This window comes from Pan paniscus, chromosome 16 (assembly GCF_029289425.2).
Source record: "Pan paniscus chromosome 16, NHGRI_mPanPan1-v2.0_pri, whole genome shotgun sequence".
Taxonomy (NCBI): domain Eukaryota; kingdom Metazoa; phylum Chordata; class Mammalia; order Primates; family Hominidae; genus Pan; species Pan paniscus.
The window spans coordinates 34,245,771-34,271,241 of NC_073265.2; the positions used below are offsets into that span (position 1 = coordinate 34,245,771).

The 25,471-nt window shown below is 44.7% G+C and overlaps 1 protein-coding gene across 2 annotated transcripts in view; it reads left to right on the forward strand.

Moving 5' to 3' along the window:
• Window positions 1-17,350: 17,350 nt before the first annotated feature.
• SORD (sorbitol dehydrogenase) overlaps window positions 17,351-25,471 on the forward strand; it is a 52,180-nt gene continuing 44,059 nt past the window's right edge. Inside the window, exon 1 of one of the 2 annotated variants that reach the window (XM_034938679.3) lies at window positions 17,351-18,181. In XM_034938679.3, coding sequence (XP_034794570.1) covers window positions 18,116-18,181 — 66 coding nt within the window. In that variant the 5' untranslated portion in view covers window positions 17,351-18,115. The remainder of the gene's footprint in view (window positions 18,182-25,471) is intronic. The other variant, XM_034938680.3, reaches the window with a different exon arrangement.

Here is a 25,471-nt window from a genome sequence, read left to right on the forward strand (position 1 = left end):
TTTCTATAGAGAAATAGTCCTGGGAGATATCCCATAACTGTAGCTCCATGTTGGAATGTTTGTCTGTAGCCCCATGGTGGGATGTCTCTCTCCAGCTCCACCACTGGGTGTCTGCAACTGTAGCCCTACCACTGGGTGTCTGTCAGTAGCCCCGTCATGGAGTGTCTGTAGCTGTAGCCCCATTATGGGGTGTCTGATTTGGTGAGTATTCTAGGTGCTGCCAACAGCCCCTTCCTTCTCCTATTTGTCAGTCTCTCTGGAGGTGCTGCTGTCTCTTTGTTGGTGTGTGTCTATAGCTCCATCATGGAGTGTCTGTCTTTAGCCCCATCACGAGATGTCTACTGGTGAGATGTCTAATTGGATGGAGAATAGGGGACTTGTTTGGAGGAATACTCTTGGTTTGTGACTGGGTCTGGAATCTGTGTCTCAAAGGCCTTCTGTCTGTCTTGTCTTTGTTGTGTGTGTGTTTGTATATGTTGAGGGGATTGCTGAGGGAATTGCTGATGGAAGTCCAGCAGGCCTAACTCAGAGAACTCTACATAAGTCAGGTTACATCTGATGAGCCCTGAAGAAAGCTCAACAGGCCTGACATGGGGTGACTGTCCACTCTTCATCTTGCCCAGAGACCACCTATTCAATTACCGGTTGGAGGTCATCCCTCTCCACTTGGAGTGGATCAAAGACTATAGGAACCAACATGAGAAAGTTTGAGCCTTGCCAGGTCAATATTGGGTGCTGAACGAGGTGACTAGTGTCTGTTTTGTTATGTGTATTTTGCTTCGGCTGGGATGGAAAATATTAATTCAGTTCCCCATGCAACCCGTCAGGCAGCATCTTGGAAAAGTGAGAAGCTTTTGCCTATGGTTCCATAAAACAGAAATGGATGATTTTCTTTTGTAACAGGGCTTGGCCCCCACAGCTATGGCACTGTAAGCAGGGTCATCAAAAGCTGCTCCATTTTCTGGAAGCTTCAGAGAAGGGGGACACAGAAACCTGGTATGCCAGCAAAAAGGGTAGGAATTTCTTACCAGCCAAGTTTCTGGTCTCGCTCTCTTTCTCTCTGTGTATAAATGATAAACATCAATGTCTCCTCTGCAAGGGTTTGATTAGTAGAAGAAAGGATTTCTGAGAGTAGTGTTAGGTTGTAGCAAATCTGGTGTACTTTGTGCTAAGAATTTGTCTTTCTGTGTTGTTCTGTAATGGAGAGAAGGGTATCACAGAATAGAATGTGGGTTTAGGACTCCTGTAAGCCCACTTTTCAAGCCAGCCTGGCAGGCTGCTCAGTTACAAACTTTGCTGTGTGTCCGTGAAACCAATACCAGATGAAATTTATCTGTCTTGTTTTGTGTCTTTAAGAGCCCAACCTTGTGACCATGTGGAGATACTTTCTCTTGGTCTCTGGCATCCAGAGGACAGGAATTTGGGGGTGCATATCATAGTTAACCCTAAAAGTTAACTTCAGCAGTTAAAAGCCTTTGCAAGCTCAAAATTGGCTGCTCTAGGCTTCTTCTAGGAAGAGCAATAGAAACTGCTCAATGCTGTACCTCAGTAGCTAAGGCCTTGTCTTTTGACAATGGCAGCCCAGGTTCAATTCTTAGGGAATGAGTCTTTTCTGGTTTATTTGTGTAACTTTTTGCCACTTATTATTTCTTTTTTCCCCCGTGGACCACTTTTGATTTCGTGTCTTGAGTTTTCCTTTGAACTAACCTTGGAAAGATTCTAGATCTTGTTAAAAAAAAAAAAAAAAAGAAACTGCTTACTATCTCTTTGAAATACCTTATGTATCCATTATAACCTTATTTAAAACATTAATTTCACATGGGAAGTTACCTGTGGTAAAGTTCAAAAGCAAGGAATATTGACTGTCCTGGCTAGAGTCTAATAATTAGATATTTAAAAAATAATTTTTTAAAGAGCTGTATGGTTAAAATCAGCTTCATTAAAAGCAGATATCCAAACTGCACATATATTTAAAATACCTTTACATGGTTGCTTTTTTCTCTTCTTGGATCTTATTTTTCTAAAGAAACAAAAAAGGTTTTTTTCTTCTTGCTCGACTGAATTGTTTTTCTCCACTTCTGTCTTCTCAACACACTTGATGCCCACATGAGAGAACCTAAGATAAATTCCAACAGCCTGGAACTCTTAGGGAAAAACAGGAAGTGCCACAGACCCCATTCTGGGAAAAAGCTCTGTTTTTCTCATGGAACCCTAGGAACTGAAAAAGAATAGATCCCTCTCAAAATCTAAGGCTGTCTTCTGTTTTACATTACATTATCTCAAATTTTTTACTTTGGCAGGTATCAAAAATTACTTTGCATTATTTGAGAGCTTTTAGTCTTGGTGTGTAATAACCAGGTAGGAAATATACTTTAAGGAATGGCTAATGGCAGTTAAGAGGGATGCTTGGCTCTTGGATTTTTGGATTAGAGAAGCATGCTCTTGGCCACCTGGAAGATATGGAAACATCCCCACCTGCAACTGAGAGGAGACTCCCATGGAGGATGGGCTGATTTCAAAATGGGCTGATTGGCTTTGGGTTGCTTTGCAATGACATGCATGGTAGAAGCATTGCACTATCTTCTCCCATAGCATTTCCCTCTTCTGGGGGGATCCAGGATGCAGTATACAAATGGCACCCTTAATTTTGGGGATATGTTTTTGCCTTCCAGCTATGCCTTCTTATTAGGCCCTAGAAATGCCATGCTTTCCTGATGCTGTTCCTCCAAGGGTGCCATCTTGAAGCCAGTAATTCAATTAAGAAACTGGCAAATGAAAAATCTTACAACTACCAGATCTTCTGTCTGTCTGTCTATGTATATGTGTTGTATGCATGGTGTTTGTATAAAAGAGCTCTGACTAATTGGCTTAGAAATATAAGCACTTAAATCAAGTATTTTGTCAGAAAAACAGAAACATTTTAATGCCTTTTGTTTCACGTGATTTCAGTGATCTTTTGGAAATAAAAACAGTTTTAAAGATTATTGGTAAAAAATGTCTTCACAATTTAGATGTTTAGTCTAAATTAGGTCAGATGTTAGGTTTGCTAAATGCTTTAAGGTCATAAATGGTTTCTTTGACTTTTGAAAATTGTTAGGCTTACCTACTTTGGAGCCATTAGAAATTCTAGCTAAGGTCTGGGGACATGTGGAATTAGCCATGCCCCCTAGCTATGCTGGAGTCAGACCTTATCTGCACTTCTATGTGAATATTAAGCAGAACAGACGTTAACTGTATGGGCTGAACTAATAGAAGACTGAAGCAACCTTTATTGACTTTTTGCTTAAAACATTGCTGATCCTTTTTTGTTTTCCAGAGCCAAGAAAACCTTTCTTTTGAACTATTTACAGCTTTTAATATTGAGTAAAGTACACATCTGTAAACAAAACTTGGAGCATATTTGATTCTCTCTTCCTGATTTCCCCAGGATTTGGTAACTATTTGTGAATATTCTTAACTTATGGCAATATAGTTATTTCCATAAGTGCAATAGGAATGTTTTCCTTTGCAACAGGACACAATTGAAGAAACTGCTTATTTTACCAAGGCTTTGACTGGAATTGTGTGCTTGCCTTTAAGGAATAAAAGCCTCTTGGGGCTAGGCGTGGTAGCTCATGCCTGCAATCCCAGCACTTTGGGAGACCAGGGTGGACAGATAGCTTGAGCTCAGGAGCTCAGGACCAACCTGGGCAACATGGTGAAACCCTGTCTCTACTAAAAATACAAAAATTAGCTGGGTGTGGTGGCACATGCCTGTAGTTCCAGCTACTTGGGAGGCTGAGGTGGGAGGATTGCTTGAGCCTGGGGGATGGAGGTTGCAGTGAGCAGAGATTGCATCATTGCACTCCAGCCTGGGTTATAGAGCAAGATCCTGTCTCAAAAACAAAACAGAGAAAACAAAGCCCCTTGGGAAAACTGGCCTCATACCTTGTCTACACAGTCCCTGTATAGAGTTCCTGATCTGTGGTAAGTAAAGAATGTCACTTTCTAACAGGCCCAAGAGCCCCAAGTTATCTTGGGACCTCAAGAGAAGAGGAATTTACCCAACTCATGGTTATTTCACGGTACAAACCCGTGGCTGGGCTTGGCTTTTAAAAAGTCTTATCTGAGATTCCTTATGAAACAGAATTCCATCAAAGCCATTTTAAAATGCCTATGTGAACAATAATTATTCTTGCTGCACTTTATGCAAGTAATCAGGTAGAGCATAATAAGACTAAAACTTACTTTGCAAGTAAAGTTGATCTACTGTGATTTATTTTTAACTAAAAAATGGGGACTGGAGACAGAAAAGTTATGCTCCAAAAATAAAGAAATATTCATTGTTAGTTGTTCTTGAGTTTTTTCTGCAGTTTGGACTAAATCCTAAATTATTTGTGGACTACAAGTCTCCAAATTAATGATTTCAAATCTTTACCTTTAAAAGTAGGAATTGCATTCCTTATGCTAGAACTCATTATTTACTTTGTAGTGTGCTGTTCCCTTAAATGCAATACTAAAATTATAGATGACAATACTAACACATTTTTCAGCCATCCTGCATGAGTATGCTCAGACAGTAGCAAAGTGGTTCCAGTCCTCTCACCTTGGGGTCAACACCTACCCCGACTATGCCCCTGGTCAGCAGGAAGAAGTTAGAGTGGTCTTTGCCCTTTCTCCATCTTCATTAGCCAACACCTTAAGATTAAGGTGTTACAAAACCCAAAGGAAGGGATTGAAACCGCCATTGCAAAATTATAACTAAGACAGTAAAAGAGATCCAACCTAACCAAGTCCATCTTGCTTCTAACCTCCAAGCTGTCCTTGTTCATTCCTGGGCAAAGTCTGAACTAACTTTGGGGGGAATTTCTTTTTTTGTTTTTTGGTTTTTTTTGAGACAGAGTCTCACTCTGTCACCCAGGCTTGAGTGCAGTGGTGTGATCTCAGCTCACTGCAACCTCTGCCTCCTGGGTTCAAGTGATTCTCCTGCCTCGGCCTCCCAAGTAGCTGGGATTACAGGTGCCTGCCACCATGCCTGGCTAATTTTTGTATTTTTAGTAGAGACAGAGTTTTGCCACATTGGCAAGGCTGGTCTCAAACCCCTGACCTCAGGTGATATGCCTGCCTTGGCCTCCCAAAGTGTGGTGAAGGATGGAGCCAGCTGGACTTCCTGGGCTGAGTGGAGACTTGGAGAACTTTTCTATCTTACAAGAAGATTGTAAAATGCACCAATCAGTGCTCTGTAAAAACTCACCAATCAGTCCTCTGTAGCTAGCAAGGGGATTGTAAAATGTCCCAAACAGTGCTCTGTAATATGCACCAATCAGCAGGATCCTGAAAGTATCCAATTGCAGGGAGGACTGAAAAAAGGGCATTCTGATAGGATAGAAATGGAACATAGGAGGGGACAAATAAAGGAATAAAAGCTGGCCACCCCCAGCCAGCAGTGACAAGCCGCTTGAGTCCCTACCATGCTGTGGAAGCTTTGTTCTTTTGCTCTTCACAATAAACCTTGCTACCACTCACTCTTTGGGTCCATGCCATCTTTAAGAGCTGTAATACTCACCGTGAAGGTCTGCAGCTTCATTCTTGAGGTCAGTGAGACCACGAACCCACTGCGAACCAACTCCATACACATCTTGGGAGCTCGTCCAGTATAGCACCATGCAGTGAGTACCATTGGACCCCTTTCACTTGCTATTCTGTCCTATTTTTCCTTAGAATTCGGGGGCTAAACACCAGGCACCTGTCGGCCAGTTAGAAGCAACTAGTGTGGCCACCTGACTAAAGACACGGGTGTCAGGCTTTCTAGGAAAGGGATGTCTAACAACCCCCGACTCGTCAGAGGTAGGAGCATTGGTTTGCCTGGAAACAGCTTCTGCTTTTCCTATACTTCTGGGCTGAGCCGAGGGTCGACAGAGAGGAAGGCCATTCAGCTCTGCGGTCCCAACAAAAAGTTAATTGACCCTGCAGCCATGAACAGAGCTCTCAAAGTTACGTTGCCCAAGTGAGACTCATCCATCTATCTTATCTATCCCGACCCTTGCCTCCTGGGTCCTAATGCCTGTCAGACAAACTTCCTCCCACCTCTCTTCTTCAAGACTAGTCCTGCTTCTAAAAACTACTCCTTGTCCCCGGTGCTCTTCTAGTTTCTCCAAAAAGAATAGTTTCTAGTATAAATTTCGGGACTCTGTTCCCTTTTTTAGGCACCCGGGCTCACCAATCAGAAAGACATAATTATTGCCCAAAGCCCCATCACAGAGGGGACTATCTGGAATTTTAGGATTCCTCCTCAGACTAGCAGGCCTAACAAAGGCTATTCCCAAAGCTAAGATATGGGGAGCCTCAGAAATTATATACTCCAAAATTGGGCTGCGGATATCCTTCCTGTTCATATGATGAGAAGTGAAGACAAAAGGCATCACTCTTACAACCCTGGAGATCCCTTCCCTCCCTCAAGGTATGGCCCTCCCCTCCATTTTGTGGCATATCATCTTTATAGGATAAGGGTAAGGTCACAATACCAACAGAAGAAAATGCTTAGGACTCTAACAGATTTTTAAGAATGCATCAGTAAGGGCCACTAAATCCGTTTTTTCTCGGTCCTCTTTGTGGTCTAAGAGGAAAGGCAAGGGTGAAGGTTTTTGAGAATGTGTCAGTAAGGGCAACTAAATCTGACCTTCCTCAGTCTTCTTTGTGGTCTAGGAGGAAAACTAGTGTTTCCACTGCTGCTTCTGTGAGCAAAACTACTCCAAACAGCAGCATCCAGGACCTGTTGCAGGTTCTTGGGCAGGAGAAAAAAAAACAAACCAAAACCATTGGCGTTTTTTTCTTTCAGATGGGAAACACTCAGGGATCAACAGGCTCACACTTGAAATTAATCCTAAGCCATTGGGACGAATTTGACCTGCAAACCCTGAAAAAGAAGTGGCTTATTTTTTTCTGCACTATGGCCTGGTCCCAATATTCTCTCTCTGATGGGGAAAAAATGGCCACCTGAGGGAAGTATAAATTACAATAGTATCCTGCAGCTTGACCTTTTCTGTAAGAAGGAAGGCAAGTGGAGTGAAATACCTTATGTCCAAGCTTTCTTTTCAATGAAGGATAATCCACAACTATGCAAAGCTTGCAATCTACATTCCACAGGAGGACCTCTCAGCTTACCCCCATATCCTAGCCTCCTTACAGCTCCTCTTCCTTCCTATTAATGATGAGCCTCCTCTAATCTCCCCCACCCAGAAGGAAACAAGCAAAGAAATATCCAAGGGACCACAAAAAACTCGCTATAGGTTATGTCCTCTTCAAGCTGTAGGGGGAGGGGAATTTGGCCCAACCCGGGTACATGTCCCCTTCTCCCTCTCTGATTTAAAGCAGATCAAGTTAGATCTGGGGAAGTTTTCAGGTGATCCTGATAGGTATACAGATATCCTATGGGGTCTAGGGCAAACCTTCGACCTCACTTGGAGAGATGTCATGCTATTGTTTTGTTGCTGTTGTTGTTGTTTTGAGATAGAGTTTCACTCTGTCGCCCAGGCTGGAGTGCAGTGGCACAATCTCAGCTCACTGCAAGCTCCACCTCCCGGGTTCACACCATTCTCCTGCCTCAGCCTCCCGAGTAGCTGGGACTACAGTCATCCGCCACTACGCCTGGCTAATATTTTGTATTTTTAGTAGAGACGGGGATTCACCGTGTTAGCCAGGGTGGTCTCAATCTCCTGACCTTGTGACCTGCCCGCCTCTGCCTCCCAAAGTGCTGGGATTACAGGTGTGAGCCACCACCTCACCTGGCTCACTGGATCTATTGTTAGATCAAGCCCTGGCCTTTAATGAAAAGAATGCAGCTTTAGCTGCAGCCTGAGAGTTTGGAGATACCTGGTATCTTAGTCAAGTAAATGATAGAATGACAGCCGAAGAAAGGGACAAACTCCCTACCGGTCAGCAAGACATCCCCAGGATGGATCCCCACTGGGACCTTGACTCAGATCATGGGGACTGGAGTCACAAACATCTGTTGACCTGTGTTCTAGAAGAACTAAGGAGAATTAGGAAAAAGCCCATGAATTATTCAATGATGTCCACCATAACTCAGGGAAAGGAAGAAAATCCTTCCACCTTCCTCAAGTGACTATGGGAGGTCTTAAGAAAATATACTCCCCTATCATCCGACTCCCTTGAGAGTCAGTTGATCTTAAAAGATAAGTTTATTATGCAATCAGCTGCAGATATCAGGAGAAAGCTCCAAAAGTGAGCCCTGGGCCCTGAACAAAATCTGAGGCATTATTAAAGCTGGCAACCTCGGTGTTCTATAATAGGGACCAAAAGGAAGGCCGAGTAGGAAAAGTGAGATGAGAGAAACGCCACAGCCTTAGTCATGGCCCTCACATGAACAAACCTTGGTGGTTCAGACAGGACAGAAAATGGAGCAGGCCAATCACCTGGTAGGGCTTGTTATCAGTGTGGTTTGCAAGGACACTTTAAAAAAGATTGTCCAATGAGAAACAAGCTGCCCCCTCACCCATGTCCACTATGCCAAGGCAATCACTGGAAGATGCACTGCCACAGAGGACAAAGATTCTCTGGGCCAGAAGACCCCAGCGAGATGACCCAACAGGACTGAGGGTGCCCGAGGCAAGCACCAGCTCATGTCATCACCCTCACTGAGCCCTGGGTAAGTTTAACCACTGAAGGCCAGGAAATTGATTTCCTCCTGGACACTGGCACAGCCTTCTCAGTGTTAATCTCCTGCCCTGGACCGCTGTCCTCAAAGTCCATTACCATCCAAGGAATCCTGGGACAGCCTGTAATCAGGTATTTCTCCCACCTCCTCAGCTGTAATTGGGAGACTTCGCTATTTTCACATGACTTTCTTGTTATGCCTGAAAGTCCCACACCCTTATTAGGGAGGGACATATTAGCCAAAGCTGGAGCTATTATCTATATGAATATGGGGGACAAATTACCCATTTGTTGTCCCCTACTTGAGGAGGGAATCAACTCTGAATTCTGGGCATTGGAAGGACAATTCAGAAGGGCAAAAAATGCCCGCCCAGTTCAAATCAGGCTAAAAGACCCCGCCAATTTTCCTTATCAAAGGCAATATCCCTTAAGGCCTTAAGCTCATACAGGGTTACAGGATATTGTTAGACATTTAAAAACTCAAGGATTAGTAAGAAAATGCAACAGTCCCTGCAACACCCCAATTCTAGGAGTACAAAAACCGAATGGTCAGTGGAGACTGGAGCAAGATCTCAGACTAATCAATGAGGCAGTAATTTCTCTATATCCAGTTGTACGCAACTCCTATACCCTGCTCTCTCAAATACCAGAGGAAGCAGAATGGTTCACTGTTCTGGACCTCAGGGATACCTTCTTCTGCATTTCCCTATCCTCTGACTCCCAGTTTCTCTTTGCCTTTGAGGATTCCACAGACACATCCCTACTTACGAGGACATTCTTGCCTCAAGGGTTTAGGGATAGCCCTCATCTGCTTGGTCAGGTACTGACCCAAGATCTAGGCCACTTCTCAAGTCCAGGAACTCTGGTGCTGCTCCTTCAGCAAGTGGATGATTTACTTTTATTATTATTATTATACTTGAAGTTCTAGGGTACATGTGCACAGCATGCAGTTTTGTTACATATGTATACATGTGCCATGTTGGTTTGCCTCAACCATCAACTCATCATTTACATTAGGTATTTCTCCTAATGCTATCCCTCCCCCTGCCCCCCACCCCACAACAGGCTCCCATGTGTGATGTTCCCTGCCCTGTGTCCAAGTGTTCTCATTGTTCAATTCCCACCTATGAGTGAGAACATGCGGTGTTTGGTTTTCTGTCCTTGTGATAGTTTGCTGAGAATGATGGTTTCCAGCTTCATCCATGTCCCTGCAAAGGACAAGGACTCATCCTTTTTTTATGGTTACATAGTATTCCATGGTGTATATGTGCCACATTTTCTTAATCCAGTCTATCATTGATGGACATTTGGGTTGGTTCCAAGTCTTTGCTATTGTGAATTGTGCCACAATAAACATACGTGTGCATGTGTCTTCATAGTAGCATGACTTATAGTCCTTTGGGTATATACCCAGTAATGGGATGGCTGGGACAAATGGTATTTCTAGTTCTAGATTCTTGAGGAAACGCCACACTGCCTTCCACAATGGATGAACTAGTTTACACTCCCATCAACAGTGTAAAACATTCCTATTTCTTCACATCCTTTCCTGCATCTGTTGTTTCCTGACTTTTTAATGATTGCCATTCTAACTGGCATGAGATGGTATCGCATTGTGGTTTTGATTTGCATTTTTCTGATGACCAGTGATGATGAGCATTTTTCCATGTATCTGTTGGCTACATAAATGTCTTCTTTTGAGAAGTGACTGTTAATATCCTTTGCCCAATTTTTGATGGGGTTGTTTGTTTTTTTCTTGTAAATTTGTTTAAGTTCTTTGTAGATTCTGGATATTAGTCCTTTGTCAGACAACAGGTTGCCTGTTCACTCTGATGGTAATTTCTTTTGCTGTGCAGAAGCTCTCTAGTTTCATTATATCCCGTTTGTCTATTTTGGCTTTTGTTGCCATTGCTTTTGGTGTTTTAGTCATGAAGTCTGTGATGAATGGTTTTGCCTAGGTTTTCTTCTACAGTTTGTATGGTTTTAGGTCTAACATTTAAGTCTTTAATCCATCTTGAATTAATTTTTGTATAAGGTGTAAGGAAGGGATCCAGTTTCAGCTTTCTACATATGGCTAGCCAGTTTTCCCAGCACCATTTATTAAATAGGGAATCCTTTCCCCATTGCTTGTTTTTTTTGTTTGTTTGTTTTTTGTTTTGTTTGTTTTTTGAGACGGAGTCTCACTCTGTCGCCCAGGCTAGAGTGCAGTGGCACGATCTTGGCTCACTGCCAGCTCCACCTCCTGGGTTCACGCCATTCTTCTGCCTTAGCCTCCCGAGTAGCTGGGACTACAGGCACCCACCACCATGCCCGGTTAATTTTTTGTATTTTTAGTAGAGATGGTGTTTCACCGTGTTAGCCAGGATGATCTCGATCTCCTGACCTCATGATCTGCCCACCTTGGCATCCCAAAGTGCTGGGATTACAGGTGTGAGCCATGGTGCCTGGCCTCCCCATTGCTTGTTTCTATTAGGTTTGTGAAAGATCAGATGGTTGTAGATGTGTGGTGTTATTTCAGAGGCCTCTGTTCTGTTCCATTGGTCTATATATTTGTTTTGGTACCAGTACCATGCTGTTTTGGTTACTGTAGCCTTGTAGTATAGTTTGAAGTCAGGTAGCATGATGCCTCCAGCTTTGTTCTTTTTGCTTAGGATTGTCTTGGCAATGCAGGCTTTTTTTTGGTTCCATATGAACTTTAAAGTAGTTTTTTCCAATTCTGTGAAGAAAGTCATTGGTAGCTTGATGGGGATGGCAATGAATCTATAAACTACCATGGGCAGTATGGCCATTTTCACGATATTGATTCTTCCTATCCATGAGCATGGAATGTTCTTCCATTTGTTTGTGTCTCCTTTTATTTCATTGAGCAGTGGTTTGTGGTTCTCCTTGAAGAGGTCCTTCACATCCCTTGTGAAGTTGGATTCCTAGGTATTTTATTCTCTTTGTAGCAATTGTGAATGGGAGTTCCCTCATGACTTGGCTCTCTGTTTGTCTGTTATTGGCATATAGGAATGCTTGTGATTTTTGCACATTGATTTTGTATCCTGAGACTTTGCTGAAGTTGCTTATCAGCTTAAGGAGATTTTGGGCTGAGACAATGGGGTTTTCTAAATATACAATATCTGCAAACAGGGACAATTTGACTTCCTCTTTTCCTAATTGAATACCCTTTATTTCTTTCTCCTGCCTGATTGCCCTGGCCAGAACTTCCAACACTATGTTGAATAGGAGTGGTGAGAGAGGGCATCCTTGTCTTGTACCACTTTTCAAAGGGAATGCTTCCAGTTTTTGCCCATTTAGTATGATATTGGCTGTGGGTTTGTCATAACTAGCTCTTATTATTTTGAGATACGTTCCATCAATATTTAGTTTATTAGAGTTTTTAGCATGAAGGGCTGTTGAATTTTGTTGAAGGCCTTTTCTGCATCTATTGAGATAATCATGTGGTTTTTGTCATTGGTTCTGTTTATGTGATGGATTACGTTTATTGATTTGCATATGTTGAACAAGGCTTGCATCCCAGGGATGAAGCCGAATTGATCGTGGTGGATAAGCTTTTTGATGTACTGCTGGATTTGGTTTGCCAGTATTTTATTGAGGATTTTTGCATCGATGTTCATCAGGGATATTGGTGTAACATTCTCTTTTTTAGTTGTGTCTCTGCCAGGCTTTGGTATCAGGATGATGCTGACCTCATAAAATCATTTAGGGAGGAGTCCCTCTTTTTCTATTGTTTGGAATAGTTTCAGAAGGAATAGTACCACTTCCTCTTTCTACCTCTGGTAGAATTCGGCTGTGAATCCGTCTTGCCCTGGACTTTTTTTGGTTGATAGTCTATTAATTATTGCCTCAATTTCAGAACCTGTTATTGGTTTATTCAGAGATTCAACTTCTTCCTGCTTTAGTCTTGGGAGGGTGTATGTGTCGAGGAATTTATCCATTTCTTCTAGATTTTCTAGTTTATTTCCATAGAGGTGGTTATAGTATTCTCTGATGGTAGTTTGTATTTCTGTGGGATCGTTGGTGATATCCCCTTTATCATTTTTATTGCGTCTATTTGATTCTTCTCTCATTTCTTCTTTATTAGTCTTGCTAGCAGTCTGTCGATTTTGTTGATCTTTTCAAAAAACCAGCTCCTGAATTCATTGATTATTTTGAAGGGTTTTTTGTGTCTCTATCTCCTTCAGTTCTGCTCTGATCTTAGTTATTTCTTGCCTTCTGTTAGCTTTTGAATTTGTTTCCTCTTGCTTCTCTAGTTCTTTTAATTGTGATGTTAGGGTGTTGATTTTAGATCTTTCCTACTTTGTCTTCTGGGCATTTAGTGCTATAAATTTCCCTCTACACACCGCTTTAAATGTGTCCCAGAGATTCTGGTACTTTGTGTCTTTGTTCTCATTGGTTTCAAGGAACATCTTTATTTCTGCCTTCATTTCATTATTTACCCAGTAGTCATTCAGGAACAGTGTACAGTTTTCATGTAGTTTTGTGGTTTTGAGTGAGTTTCTTAATCCTGAGTTCTAATTTGATTGCGCTGTGGTCTCAGAGGCAGTGTGTTGTGATTTCTGTTCTTTTACATTTGCTGAGGAGTGCTTTACTTCCAACTATGTGGTCAATTTTGGAATAAGTGCTATGTGGTGCTTAGAAGAATGTATATTCTGTTGATTTGGGGTGGAGAGTTCTGTAGATGTCTACTAGGTCTGCCTGGTGCAGAGATGAGTTCAAGTCCTGGATATCCTTGTTAACATTCTGTCTTGTTGATCTGTCTAATATTGACAGTTGGATGTTAAAGTCTCCCATTATCATGGTGTGGGAGTCTAAGTCTCTTTGTAAGTCTCTAAGGACTTGTTTTATGAATCTGGGTGCTCCTGTATTGGGTGCCTAAATATTTAGGATAGTTAGCTTTTCTTTTTGAATTGATCCCTTTACCACTATGTAATGGCCTTCTCTGTCTCTTGATCTTTGTTGGTTCAAAGTCTGTTTTATCAGAGACTAGGATTGCAACCCCTGCTTTTTTTTTTTTTTTGGCTTTCCATTTGCTTGGTAGATCTTCCTCCATCCCTTTATTCTGAGCCGATGTGAGTCTCTGCAGGTGAGATGTGTCTCCTGAATACAGCACACTGATGGGTCTTGAATCTTTACCCAATTTGCCAGTCCATGTCTTTTAACTGGGGCATTTAGCCCGTTTATATTTAAGGTTAATATAGTAGGCTTCAGAAGGTTGGTAATAACATACTTCTCCCAGCTAAAGAAGGATGTTTGAACCCATCATGCATTGTTATGTGTGAATTTGATCCTGTCATTTTGATGTTAGCTGGTTATTTTGCCCGTTATTTGATGCATTTTCTTCCTAGCATTGATGGTCTTTAAAATTTGGCATGTTTTTGCAGTGGCTGGTACTGGTTGTTGGTTTCCATGTTTAGTGTTTCCTTCAGGAGCTCTTGTAAGGGAGGCCTGGTGGTGACAAAACCTCTCAGCATTTGCTTGTCTGTAAAGTATTTTATTTCTCCTTCACTTATGATGCTTAGTTTGGCTGAATATGAAATTCTGGGTTGAAAATTCTTTTCTTGAAGAATGTTGAATATTGGCTCCCACTCTCTTCTGGCTTGTAGAGTTTCTGCTGAGAGATCCAGTGCTAGTCTGAGGGGCTTCCCTTTGTGGGTAATCCGACCTTTCTCTCTGGCTGCGCTTAACATTTTTTCCTTCATTTCAACCTTGGTGAATCTGGCAATTGTGTGTCTTGGGGTTGCTCTTCTCGAGGAGTATCTTTGTGGTGTTCTCTGTATTTCCTTAATTTGAGTGTTGGCCTGTCTTGCTAGGTTGTGGAAGTTCTCCTGGATAATATCCTGAAGAGTGTTTTCCAACTTGTTTCCATTCTCCCTGTCACTTTCAGGTACACCAATCAAATGTAGATTTGGTCTTTTCACATAGTCCCATATTTCTTGGAGGCTTTGTTCATTTCTTTTTACTCTTTTTTCTCTAAACTTCTCCTCTCGCTTTATTTCATTAATTTGATCTTCAATCACTGATATCCTTTCTTCCATTTGAACGAATTGGCTGTTGAAGCTTGTGCATGCATCACATAGTTCTTGTGCCATGTTTTTCAGCTCCATCAGGTCATTTAAGGTCTTCTCTACACTATTTATTCCAGTTAGCCATTCGTCTAATCTTTTTTCAAGGTTTTTAGCTTCTTTGCGATGGGTTTGAACATCCTCCTTTAGCTGGGAGAAGTATGTTATTACCAACCTTCTGAAGCCTACTTCTCTCAGCTCGTCAAAGTCATTCTCCGTCCACCTTTGGTCCGTTGCTGATGAGGAGCTGTGATCTTTTGGAGGAGAAGAGGCACTCTGGATTTTAGAATTTTCCGCTTTTCTGCTCTGGTTTCTCCCAATCTTCGTGGTTTTATCTACCTTTGGCCTTTGATGCTGGTGACCTACAGATGGGGTTTTGGTGTGGATGTCCTTTTTGTTGATGTTGATGCTATTCCTATTTGTTAGTTTTCCTTCTAAGAGTCAGGTCCCTCAGCTGCAGGTCTGTTGGAGTTTGCTGGAGGTCAACTCCAAACCCTGTTTACCTGAGTATTACCAGTGGAGGCTGCAGAACAGCAAATATTGCAGAAGAGCAAATGTTGCTGCCTGATCCTTCCTCTGGAAGCTTCGTCCCAGAGGGGCACCCGCCTGTATGAGGTGTCAGTTGGCCCCTACTGGGAAGTGTCTCCCAGTTAGGCTACATGGGGGCCAGGGACCCACTTGAGGAGGCAGTCTGTCCATTCTCAGAGCTCAAACACTGTACTGGGAGAGCCACTGCTCTCTTCAGAGCTGTCAGACAGGGACGTTTAAGTCTGCAGAAGTTTCTGCTGTCTTTTGTTCACCTATGCCCTGCCCCCAGAGGTGAGGTCTACAGAGGCAGCAGACCTTGCAGAGCTGCGGTGGGCTCTGCCCAGTTCAACCTTCCCGGCTGCTTTGTTTACCTACTCAAGCCTCAGCAATGGCGGATGCCCCTCCCCTGCCAGGCTGCTGCCTCAGACTGCTGTGCTAGTAGTGAGCAAGGCTCTGTGGGCATGGGACCCACTGAGCCAGGCACAGGATTTAATCTCCTGGTGTGCCATTTGCTAAGACCGTTGGAAAAGTGCAGTATTTGGGTGAGAGTGTCCTGATTTTCCAGGTACAGTCTGTCACAGATTTCCTTGGCTAGGAAAGGGAAATCCCCTGACTGCTTGCGCTTCCCGGGTGAGGCAATGCCCCTCCCTGCTTCAGCTCACCCTCCGTGGGCTGCAGCCACTGTCCAACCAGTCCCAATGAGATGAACCAGGTACCTCAGTTGGAAATGCAGAAATCACCGTTTTCTGCATCAATCACACTGGGAGCTGCAGACCGGAGCTGTTCCTATTTGGCCATCTTGGAACAGAATCTGGATGATTTACTTTTGGCTACCAATTTGGAAGCCTCATGCCAGCAGGCTACTCTAGATCTCTTGAACTTTCTAGGTAATCAAGCGGGCAAGGCGTCTAAACTGAAAGCCCAGCTCTGCCTACAACAAGTCAAATATCTAGGCCTAATCTTAGCCAGAGGAACCAGGGCCCTCAGCAAGGAACAAATACAGCCTATACTGGCACCAGTCCCTCAAGGCGTAGCACCAACCAGATTGATAAACTCACTTATCTGATCTTGTGGCCCTCACCCAGAAACTGACTCAGTCCAAGAAGACAGCTTAGATCCCCTGTGATTTCATCTCTGACCCAAACAATCAGCACTCCTGACTCACTGGCCTTTCCCCACCCATCAAACTATCCTTAAAAACTCTGAGTCCCTGTATACTCGAATGCCTGGGGAGCCGGATTTGAGCAATAATGAAATTCCAGTCTCCTGCATAGCTGGTTCTGCATGAACTCTTTCCCTATTGCAGTTCCCCTGTCCTGATAAATTAGTTTTGTCTAGGCAGCAGGCAAGGTGAATCCATTGGGCGGTTACATATTGGGGAGGGGGGACTGTAAGGGAATGAAATCCTGAGCATTATCCTCAAAGAAGGGAGGGGCCTTATAGACTTAGGCCTATCTAGAAGTGCCTCTCTCCTCAGAGAGTAAAACCTCACTGTTTCTCAGAGGGCTGAGAGGCTTGAAGGAAGAGTTTAGGCAGAAACTCTGCTTTGAATAGAAGCAGCAGATCCAGTTGAGAGAAAGAAGTTCACAAATTCCATTTCATGGCTTTTTTTTTTAAGACAGATTTTCATTCTTGTTGCCCAGGCTGGTGTTCAACGGCACGATCTCAGCTCACTGCAACCTCTGCTTCCCAGGTTCAAGCTATTCTCCTGTCTCAGCCTCCCGAGTAGCTGAGATTAAGGCGCATGCCACCATGCCCCGCTAATTTTTGTATTTTTAGTAGAGACGGGGTTTCATCATATTGGTCAGGCTGGTCTCGAACTCCTGACCTCAGGTGATCCACCTGCCTCGGCTTCCCAAAGTGCTGGGATTACAGGCAAGAGCCACTGCGCCCGGCCTCATGTCTTTTTTATACTTAAGCACCAGGCCCATGTAATGATGCACGAATTCATTCACTCCTACTCGTGCCAGGCCCTTTGCTGGGGGCTGGAGACAAAGGGCCGACGTGGACGCTGCGTCATGGTAGCATCTGTCTCGCAAAGTGCACACCGTGCCCCACCCACAGCCTCAGCATTCTCATTGCTAGGAATATGGACCCTCGGGCAGCACCTCAGACCTAGACCTACTGTATCAGAATCTCGGTGCTGGTCCTGAGAATGTGCATTATCAACAGCTCCTCACATTCCCCACCCCAATTCTTTTGCAGCTAATGTTAGAGCGCTGGTCTGGTGCCTACTGCCTCCGCAGGCGGTTTTCAGGGCAGCCGTGTGTGCTTGGATGTGAGGCGGCAAAAATAGCGCGCTGCAGGGCCGGCGCGGTGGCTCACGCCTGTAATCCCAGCACTTTGGGAGGCGGAGGCGGGTGGATCACGAGGTCAGGAGATCGAGACCATCCTGGCTAACATGGTGAAACCCCGTCTCTACTAAACAAAAATACGTGGTGGCGGGCGCCTGTAGTCCCAGCTATTCGGGAGGCTGAGGCAGGAGAATGGCTTGAACCCGGGAGGCAGAGCTTGCAGTGAGCCGGGATCGCACCACTGCACTCCAGCCTCGGCGACAAACAAACAAACAAACAAAAAAAAACAGCGCGCTGTAGATGGAGCCAGCACCCGGGCTTCTCGCTCCCAACCCCCCTCCGGAAGCCCCGCCCGCCTCCCGGTCTGGAGGAGGCCGGGAAGCCCCGCCCCTCCACGCTAGCGCCGCCCAGGCTGGCACAAAGGAGGAAGCCTAGTCCCGCCCCTGCGTGCGGCGCTTCTCCCAGGCCCCACCTTCCATCCAGTGCCCTGGACCCTCGGCTGGGTAGCGCCACCAGAGCGACCAAACGTCCCGCGCCTTCCAGGCCGCACTCCAGAGCCAAAAGAGCTCCATGGCGGCGGCGGCCAAGCCCAACAACCTTTCCCTGGTGGTGCACGGACCGGGGGACTTGCGCCTGGTAAGCTGGGAAGGAGGGTGGGAAGCCTACCGACCCTGACTCACTCTCCTCTGAGCCCAGCCACAGTCCTGGCTTCCCACTTACAGCCTGGCGCCGGCCCCGCACCTTAAGCGCCCTGGCGGCCCAGATCCCAGCTGGTTCCCCTCGGGGTGTGGGGGCGGCAGGTAGTGGCTGTTGCAAAGGGCCGGGATCTAGTCGTGTGCCTCCCGGAACCTAGCCCCGTGGCTGGCACGTGGCCGGTGCCCAGGACGGTTGCAAACTGTTTGAATGAAGCTTTCTCTCTCCTTTGCCAGCTGCAGATTCATAGTCCAGCCTCTTGTCATTGACCTTTCCAAAGAAAATGCTAAGGCTGTCTGAATTATCGGGGCAGACCGTGCAGAGCAGAGAAAGGGGGGCCAGAGGACACTTAGAAACAGCAGAACTTGTATTTAACTCCCTTGCTTGGGACTGATAAACCTCCCTTGCAGGATTATGATGATCACAAGAGTACTCAGCACTTAGTACGTGCTCAGGAAGTGCCAGCTCCTTCTCCTTTCCTTCCAGTCTAGGCCTCCATCTCCAGAACCCCTGCTGTTCCCCTTGCCTGTGCCAGGCTTGTGGATCTTGATAGCTCCCTTGTCTGTAAGGCTCCTTCTCTCCCTAAGACCCTGTCTGGTTCACTTTCCAGCAGTTTTTCTTTCCAATCCCGTGCCTCTGTCCCTTTAGGAGCATTCTGTATGTGTGTCCTCTGCCTTAGACCCTGCCTTTTGCTCCCTGGCTTGTGGCACCAAAGTTTAGGAAGTGGCTGAGTCAGCAGCCTAGTCATGCCAAGGCTCCCTTGACAAAGTCCCTCTCAGATGGGCCTGGGATGGCAGTGGGTATGTGGGACGAGTGCCAGCCATCTCTGCTCCCCTGTACCTCCTTTCCCTCAAAGTACATGCGTCAGTATGTAAACTGCAGTAATTCAGAAGCTTATCCAGATTAGCAGTTCTTGACTATTTAAGAATCTGTGGTGTCCCCTCCACAGAATGCAAACAGACAGAGTTTGGCAACAATTTCAGATTGCTCAAGGACTCCCTTTAAGTCGCTCTAAGCCCCTCTATAGAACCCTTGTCCCAGCTGACTCTCCATCTCCTCAGTTGAAGAAAGTGCCATACCCAAGGTGATAGGTTTTGTTAGTTAACAGAGCCACGACAAGGACTCAGATGTTCAGACTCCCCATTCTAGTGCTCATTCCACTCTTTGGACCCTCCACCCAAGGTCCTGAATTAAAGTGAGGCTGTTAGTGTTTACTGTTGCAAATGCCAGATGGTATTATGAGTAAGGGAAAGTGGTCCAGCTCTACCCAGCTTGCAGAGTGATTTCCAACTCAGTACTTCATTCCACAAACATTCACTCATGAAAGGGTGCCTGCCATGTGCCAGGCACTGGGCTGAGGGCCCAGAGAGGAGGACACAGCCCCTGCTCCCAAGTTTACTGAGGGAGGCAGACAGATAAAGTCAACCATTATGACAGAGCCCGAGGGCTTTGATGGAGGCCTCAGAGAGAAAAGACCCCACAGGGAGGGGCCCTTGGCCCTCTATCTGCTCAGAGCCTGCTTAAAAGTCATGCACCTAAGGTGCAGAAACACAGTTAAATTCTCCTTCATCTTACCTAAAACTCATGGTCTTCCACTGCTCAGGCAGACTACCTCTACTATGGTTCCGTAGACAAAGCTTTGAAGATTAGAGCAGCAGCGAACTAACCTTGATGTCATCAGCTTTGCATCAGAACCCACTCTCTGACTGGATTAGGGGCAAGGTTGGGGTGGCTGTAACCTGAAGTATCTAGAAAATATGATGGGCTAGAGAATTTCACCTTTGGTTGTGTGCTGGAACACTAGCTGGGTAAAAGAGTTCAGAGGAGGATTTAGGAAAACACCTAGGCTCAGTTTGAGAATGGGAAGTGGTAGCGTCATTTACTAGTCAGAGTAGATTAAAATGATGAGATCAGGTTTGAAAAGTTGAGTTTAAGATGTCTCTGGAGGCCAGGTGTGGTGGCTCATGCCTGTAATCCCAGCACTTTGAAAGGCCAAGGTAGGCAGATCGCTTGAGGTCTGGAGTTTGAGACCAACCTGGCCAACACGGTGAAACTGTCTCTACTATAAATACAAAAATTAGCTGGGTGTGGTGCAGCATGCGTGTAATCCCAGCTACTTGGGAAGCTGAGAATCGCTTGAGTCTGGGAGTCAGAGATTGCAATGAACTGAGATTGTACCACTGCACTCCAGCCTGAATGACAGCAAAACTCTGTCAAAAAAAAAAAAAAAAAAAAAAGATGTCTCTGGGACAGGACACAAGGTGCCTTTGAGAAATTTCCTTGGGTGCAGGGGTCTGGAGTGCAGGGATCCTATCTGGGGTGGAAATGTAAACTCAGGAGTCCTTTGCTCCTCTACTGAGCAGTACTGCACTGCCCTGCCACCCAGGAGGCATTTGGAAATGTGTCAGGGAGGCTTGGTTGTCACAATGACTGAGGAGCACTACTGCGGACTTTATTCAGTTCATAGCGCTATCTTGCACAACAAAGAGTTGTCCTGTCCCAAATAGTGCCCTATGGGGAATTATGGATGGCTGAGCTTGCCTGGGCTGAGTGAACCATGTAGAGTGAGAAGGAAAGAAGAGGAGGACATTACCCTGGAGAGAGCCCCAACACTGGAGGGGAAAGGGCAGAAAGAGTTGTCAGCAGAGGAGACCCACTGTGCTGCCTCAGGTGCACCTGCAGCTCAACACAGAACTTCTGGGCCCTCACCACTCCTTCTCAGGCATGGTCTTCCACCAGCACCTCCACAGTGCCCAACCCGGACCCCGAGTGTGGTATCACTGCTCCTCCATCTTTTCCTTAAGACAAATAGGCTCAGTGGCTTGGGTTTGGGGTCAGTAGTAAACCAGAGATAGCAACTAGGAGGAACAATCCTGGGGAAGCTTTGAGGGGAACCACCCATTTTCCTCTCTGCAAGAGGACCAAAATGAAACCCAGAATTTCCTGGGCTTAATAAATTGTCAGCAGATGCATTTTGGGGGGAAAAAAGCCTTGGTTGGATATGAACTACAAAAAAGATAAGACGAAGTGGGGAGAATTTGACCGTTTTCTTCTTTTGATGTAAGACCACCAGCCACAGATTAAAAACCCCTCCATTTCTGGCTGGCTGGGGAAATGCAGCCCAGCAAACTGTGGCCGGTTTTGGTATACCGGGGGCAGGGTCTGCTGCTAAAATGGTTCAGTGCCTCAGGAACTCCTATGAAGGGAGTTGTTTGGGGAAACTCTCATTCCTAAAATCTTTTCAAAAAATGTATAAATTTTCAAGGGAAAAGTGTATCATTTAACTTACATCATTATTTGCTTTCCAAAAAGTGTATAAATCATTCCTAAAATCTGAAGCAGGTTTCCAAAGCGTTCTGAAGCAGGAAGCAATGTCTCAACCTTTCCCACTGCTGCCATCCTACTTGAGATAAGGCCAGGAACCAGCCAGCGTCCGGGGCAGTGGTTCTGTGGGGGAATGCGATCTAGTCCACTTTACTTGTCCTTTAACTGGCAGGAAGGAAACCTACCCACAGCCTCCCTACTGCCTAAGGAGACTGCACCATTCTCTTCTTTCTTGATGTATGGCTGCAGGGAACAAAAAATTAAACTCCTCACCTACTAATTAGTTAATGATCACCTTGACCACAGCAAGGAGGAGCATTTATAAATTGGGTGGTAAGTCAGACACACACTAAGACCAGTGGTTTTCTTTTATAGTTAGGAGAACAAAACGAAACAACAATCTGAGACTTAAGGATTTTCGCTTTTCCCTTCATTTTGAATAGAGAAAGTTTGAGAGTTGGAGGGAGGAAAAGGGACTGATGACCAAGTTGATGTATAAAGAAGCAAACAGTGTCAGCTTGCTGGGGTTCTTTCTAAATGGAAATAGTACGAAGTTCCCAAACCAGGCTGGGGAGCCAGAGTGGGGTTTAGTCCCCTTCCAGTGCTGCTAGTTGTATGACTCAACAAATTATTTTCCACTTCAACTTCCCCGTGAAATGGGGATAATGGTAGTATTCATCTCTGGTTGTATGAGGATTCAGTGGAACCAATCGTGCGTGTGAAAGGCCTAGCACAGCATCCAGCACACTGTTAATGGTATGTGCTAACTGTGGAGATAAGCAGGAAGCCAGAGCCCCTGAGGATGGACACTTAAACCATATCAGCTTAAAAAGAGGTGGATGGAGACCAGGGCCTTCAAAGACATGAACAGTTTTCCTAACCAAATTATTATAATGTGGGCCCAGGCAATAGTCTTGCTTTCCACTGTATTTACCAGTTTAATTACTGTATGCCCCTTTGATCAGTCTATAGAGACCCAGAAGCTTTTAATTAGGAAATGAATTATGGATTCATGAAGTTAGAATATAAAATAGTCAAATTAGTTTTTACCCCATAGAAGCTATGTTTGGTGGTGGGGGTGGTGGGAAGCTTGTTTTTACAATGTAGGGTTCACTCGAATGGTAAGGAAATGAGGGGAATTAATACGTTGACTGCCTACTGCATTCCAGGCATGTGCTGGGTACTTTAATACAGGGCTTTACAAACTGTCCACAATGAAGGACCAATTTTACTTTTTCCAGTCGGCCATGGACTGATATGTTTGCATCAATATATTTGAATGCTGTGTCATGTCAAAATGCTATAAACAGCCAGGCACGGTGGCTCACGCCTGTAAACCCAGCACTTTGGGAGGCCAAGGCGGGCAGATCACTTGAGGCCAGGAGTTTGAGACCAGCCTGGCCAACATGGCAAAAATCCTGTCTCTACTAAAAATACAAAAATTAACTGGGTGTGGTGGTGCACAACCTGTAATCCCAGCTACTCAGGAGGCTGAGGCACGAGAATCACTTGAATGGGGAGGCAGAGGTTGCAGTGAGCCAAGATCATGCCACTGCACTCCAGCGTGGGTGACAGAACTAGACTCTATCTCAAAACAAAAACAAACAAAAAAATTCTATAAACATTTCTAAGTGCTCCTCTCAATTTCTGTACATTGCATTACAAATCAGTTTATCAATCACCCTCTGAGTGCACTTTATCTCCCTTCTTCCTGAAAGCTGGCTCTTCCTTCAGGCAGGAGCATCTGAACAGGGAGAAGTATAGGAACAAAACAGGCTCCATTTCCAGGAAACAACACCGTGGAGGGGATGTAGTCAGATTTTTGTTATGATCAGCTATATGAGGAGACAATAAATTAAAGGGAAAAATAATAATTTCAGAATGATGGGTTAATGTTGTTTAATTATAAAGGGCAGAAAAAATAATATATTGGCATCAAGTTTAAACATTACTCGGAGGTCCATGAAGATATTTCTTGAGTTTTTGTCCATTGAGGCAACGTATTATACCTTAGGTCAAAAGAATTGCTTTGACCTAAGCATTTTTAAATACTCTTATTTATTTTTAAAAATAAGATAAATCTATATCTGTAATACAGCACATTCAAAATGTCTATACTTTACTGTTAAGATTTTGGGGTGAGAAGCGGATGGTATAATGAGAGGGCATGAACATGGGCAGCTCAGATGGTCCTGGGCATCATGTCTGTTTCTCTGAGCCAGCTGCTTCTATGTGATCAGATTAAAGGGGCTGATAGTCATGAAGCAGGAGCTGGATTAAACCAGATTACCCTGATAGTGATGAGATGCAGGCTACTTAACCCTTACAAGTCAGAGACACTTGAGAGTGAAAAGAGAATGTGAAAATCCTCCAGAAAAAGAGAAATTGGGTAGCAGTAAGTAGCCCAAAGAACCATCTTTCTTGCTTTTATCTTAATTATGTTTTAACAACAAAACAAAACCCAAACTGGACATACCATTTCAGATTCAAAACAGGAAATTAAATCCAGTAAACACTCCCACCTCCACCAACAGCTCTGGAAAGGCAATGCCTTTGTCTGTGAAAGACCATGAGGCACAAAGGTAGCATTTTCCTCTCAAAGTGATGCAAGCTTTTTCTTGGCCCCTTCGCCAGAGCTGTGGAGTACTGGGCCTACCGTGCTCAACCTCTTGTGGGAGGGAGCACATGAATGAGCGAGTGCGGGATCCAGCTGGCCAGCTGCTCCAGGCACTGACACAGGAGCAAGCTCCTTGAGGGGAATGCAGCAGCACCCAGGTAAGGGTGTCCATGACCCTGAAGCCCCAGAGGGGCTGTTACAGTGCTCCTTTATTTCCACCGTCTGCAGATGGTGTCAGGTTAGCAGCTCAGTTGGCCCCTTGCCTCGCTGCACGGGGCATGCCACTGGTGAGGGGCAAAGGGCCAGTTTGACAGCCTTTTCTGGGTACCTGTACTTGGTGGGCCCTGAGCTCTTGTCCAGTGTCCAAAAAGAATGAGGTCACGCAGATGATTGAAGGATGGTGAAGGTGGAGAATTTTACTGAGCAATGAAAATGGCTTTCAGCAGAGAAGGGAACTGGAGAGGGGATGGGAAGGGCAGGTCATCTTCCCAGAAGTCAGGTTGTCTCCTCCCCGAAGTCAGGTCATTTTCCCCTCTACCAACTGAGTCTGGGATCTTTATAGGCACAGGATAGGAAGCGCGTATTGATGGGTTTGTGAGTATGCAAAAAAGGTTAACGTGAAGACACCACGCAAAGATGGGCAAAACAGTGTAGAAAACTACTTAGGAAAGGTTAGGTATATGTAAAATAGGTGAAGGGTGGGGATCAATCAGAGGAAAGCATCCAAAGAGGAAGACAAATTCTTGATCCAGTCCCAGGATTTAACTTGTAGCTTGGCTTTCAGGCTTTAAACTGTCTTCTACTTGGAGGTGGAATTTCACTGGGTACCCACCCCTATCTGCCTAGGCATTTGGCCACCTCCTTTCACTATCAAAAGCAGGAGAAGAAGCAAGCAATATCACAAATAGGATTTTACCATTCCATAAAAGCAGCCCTATTCTAAGGGGAGACCCTAGAATTATGGATGTAGGGGAAATTTCTCTTTAAAACTGCACAACAGAAATTAAGAAGGAGGAGAAATATGTACACGTAGATACAATATTAGCATCTAACTTAGAAGTCTTTTAGTGTGGCTGTTGAAGCTGGCAGTTTTCCCCAAATCAGGTTTGCACTAAGAACATTAATTACCAGGGAAAATACATTCAAATTTTGCAAAGTAATATTCAACTCAACAATTTTAAAAAACACAGAAATATTCAGTTACATAGACCTGAACACAGTGAGCACTTATCAAGATCACGAACAGACTAGAGCATCCGACAAAGCTCAGAGACTTAGAATTTTTGCTCCAT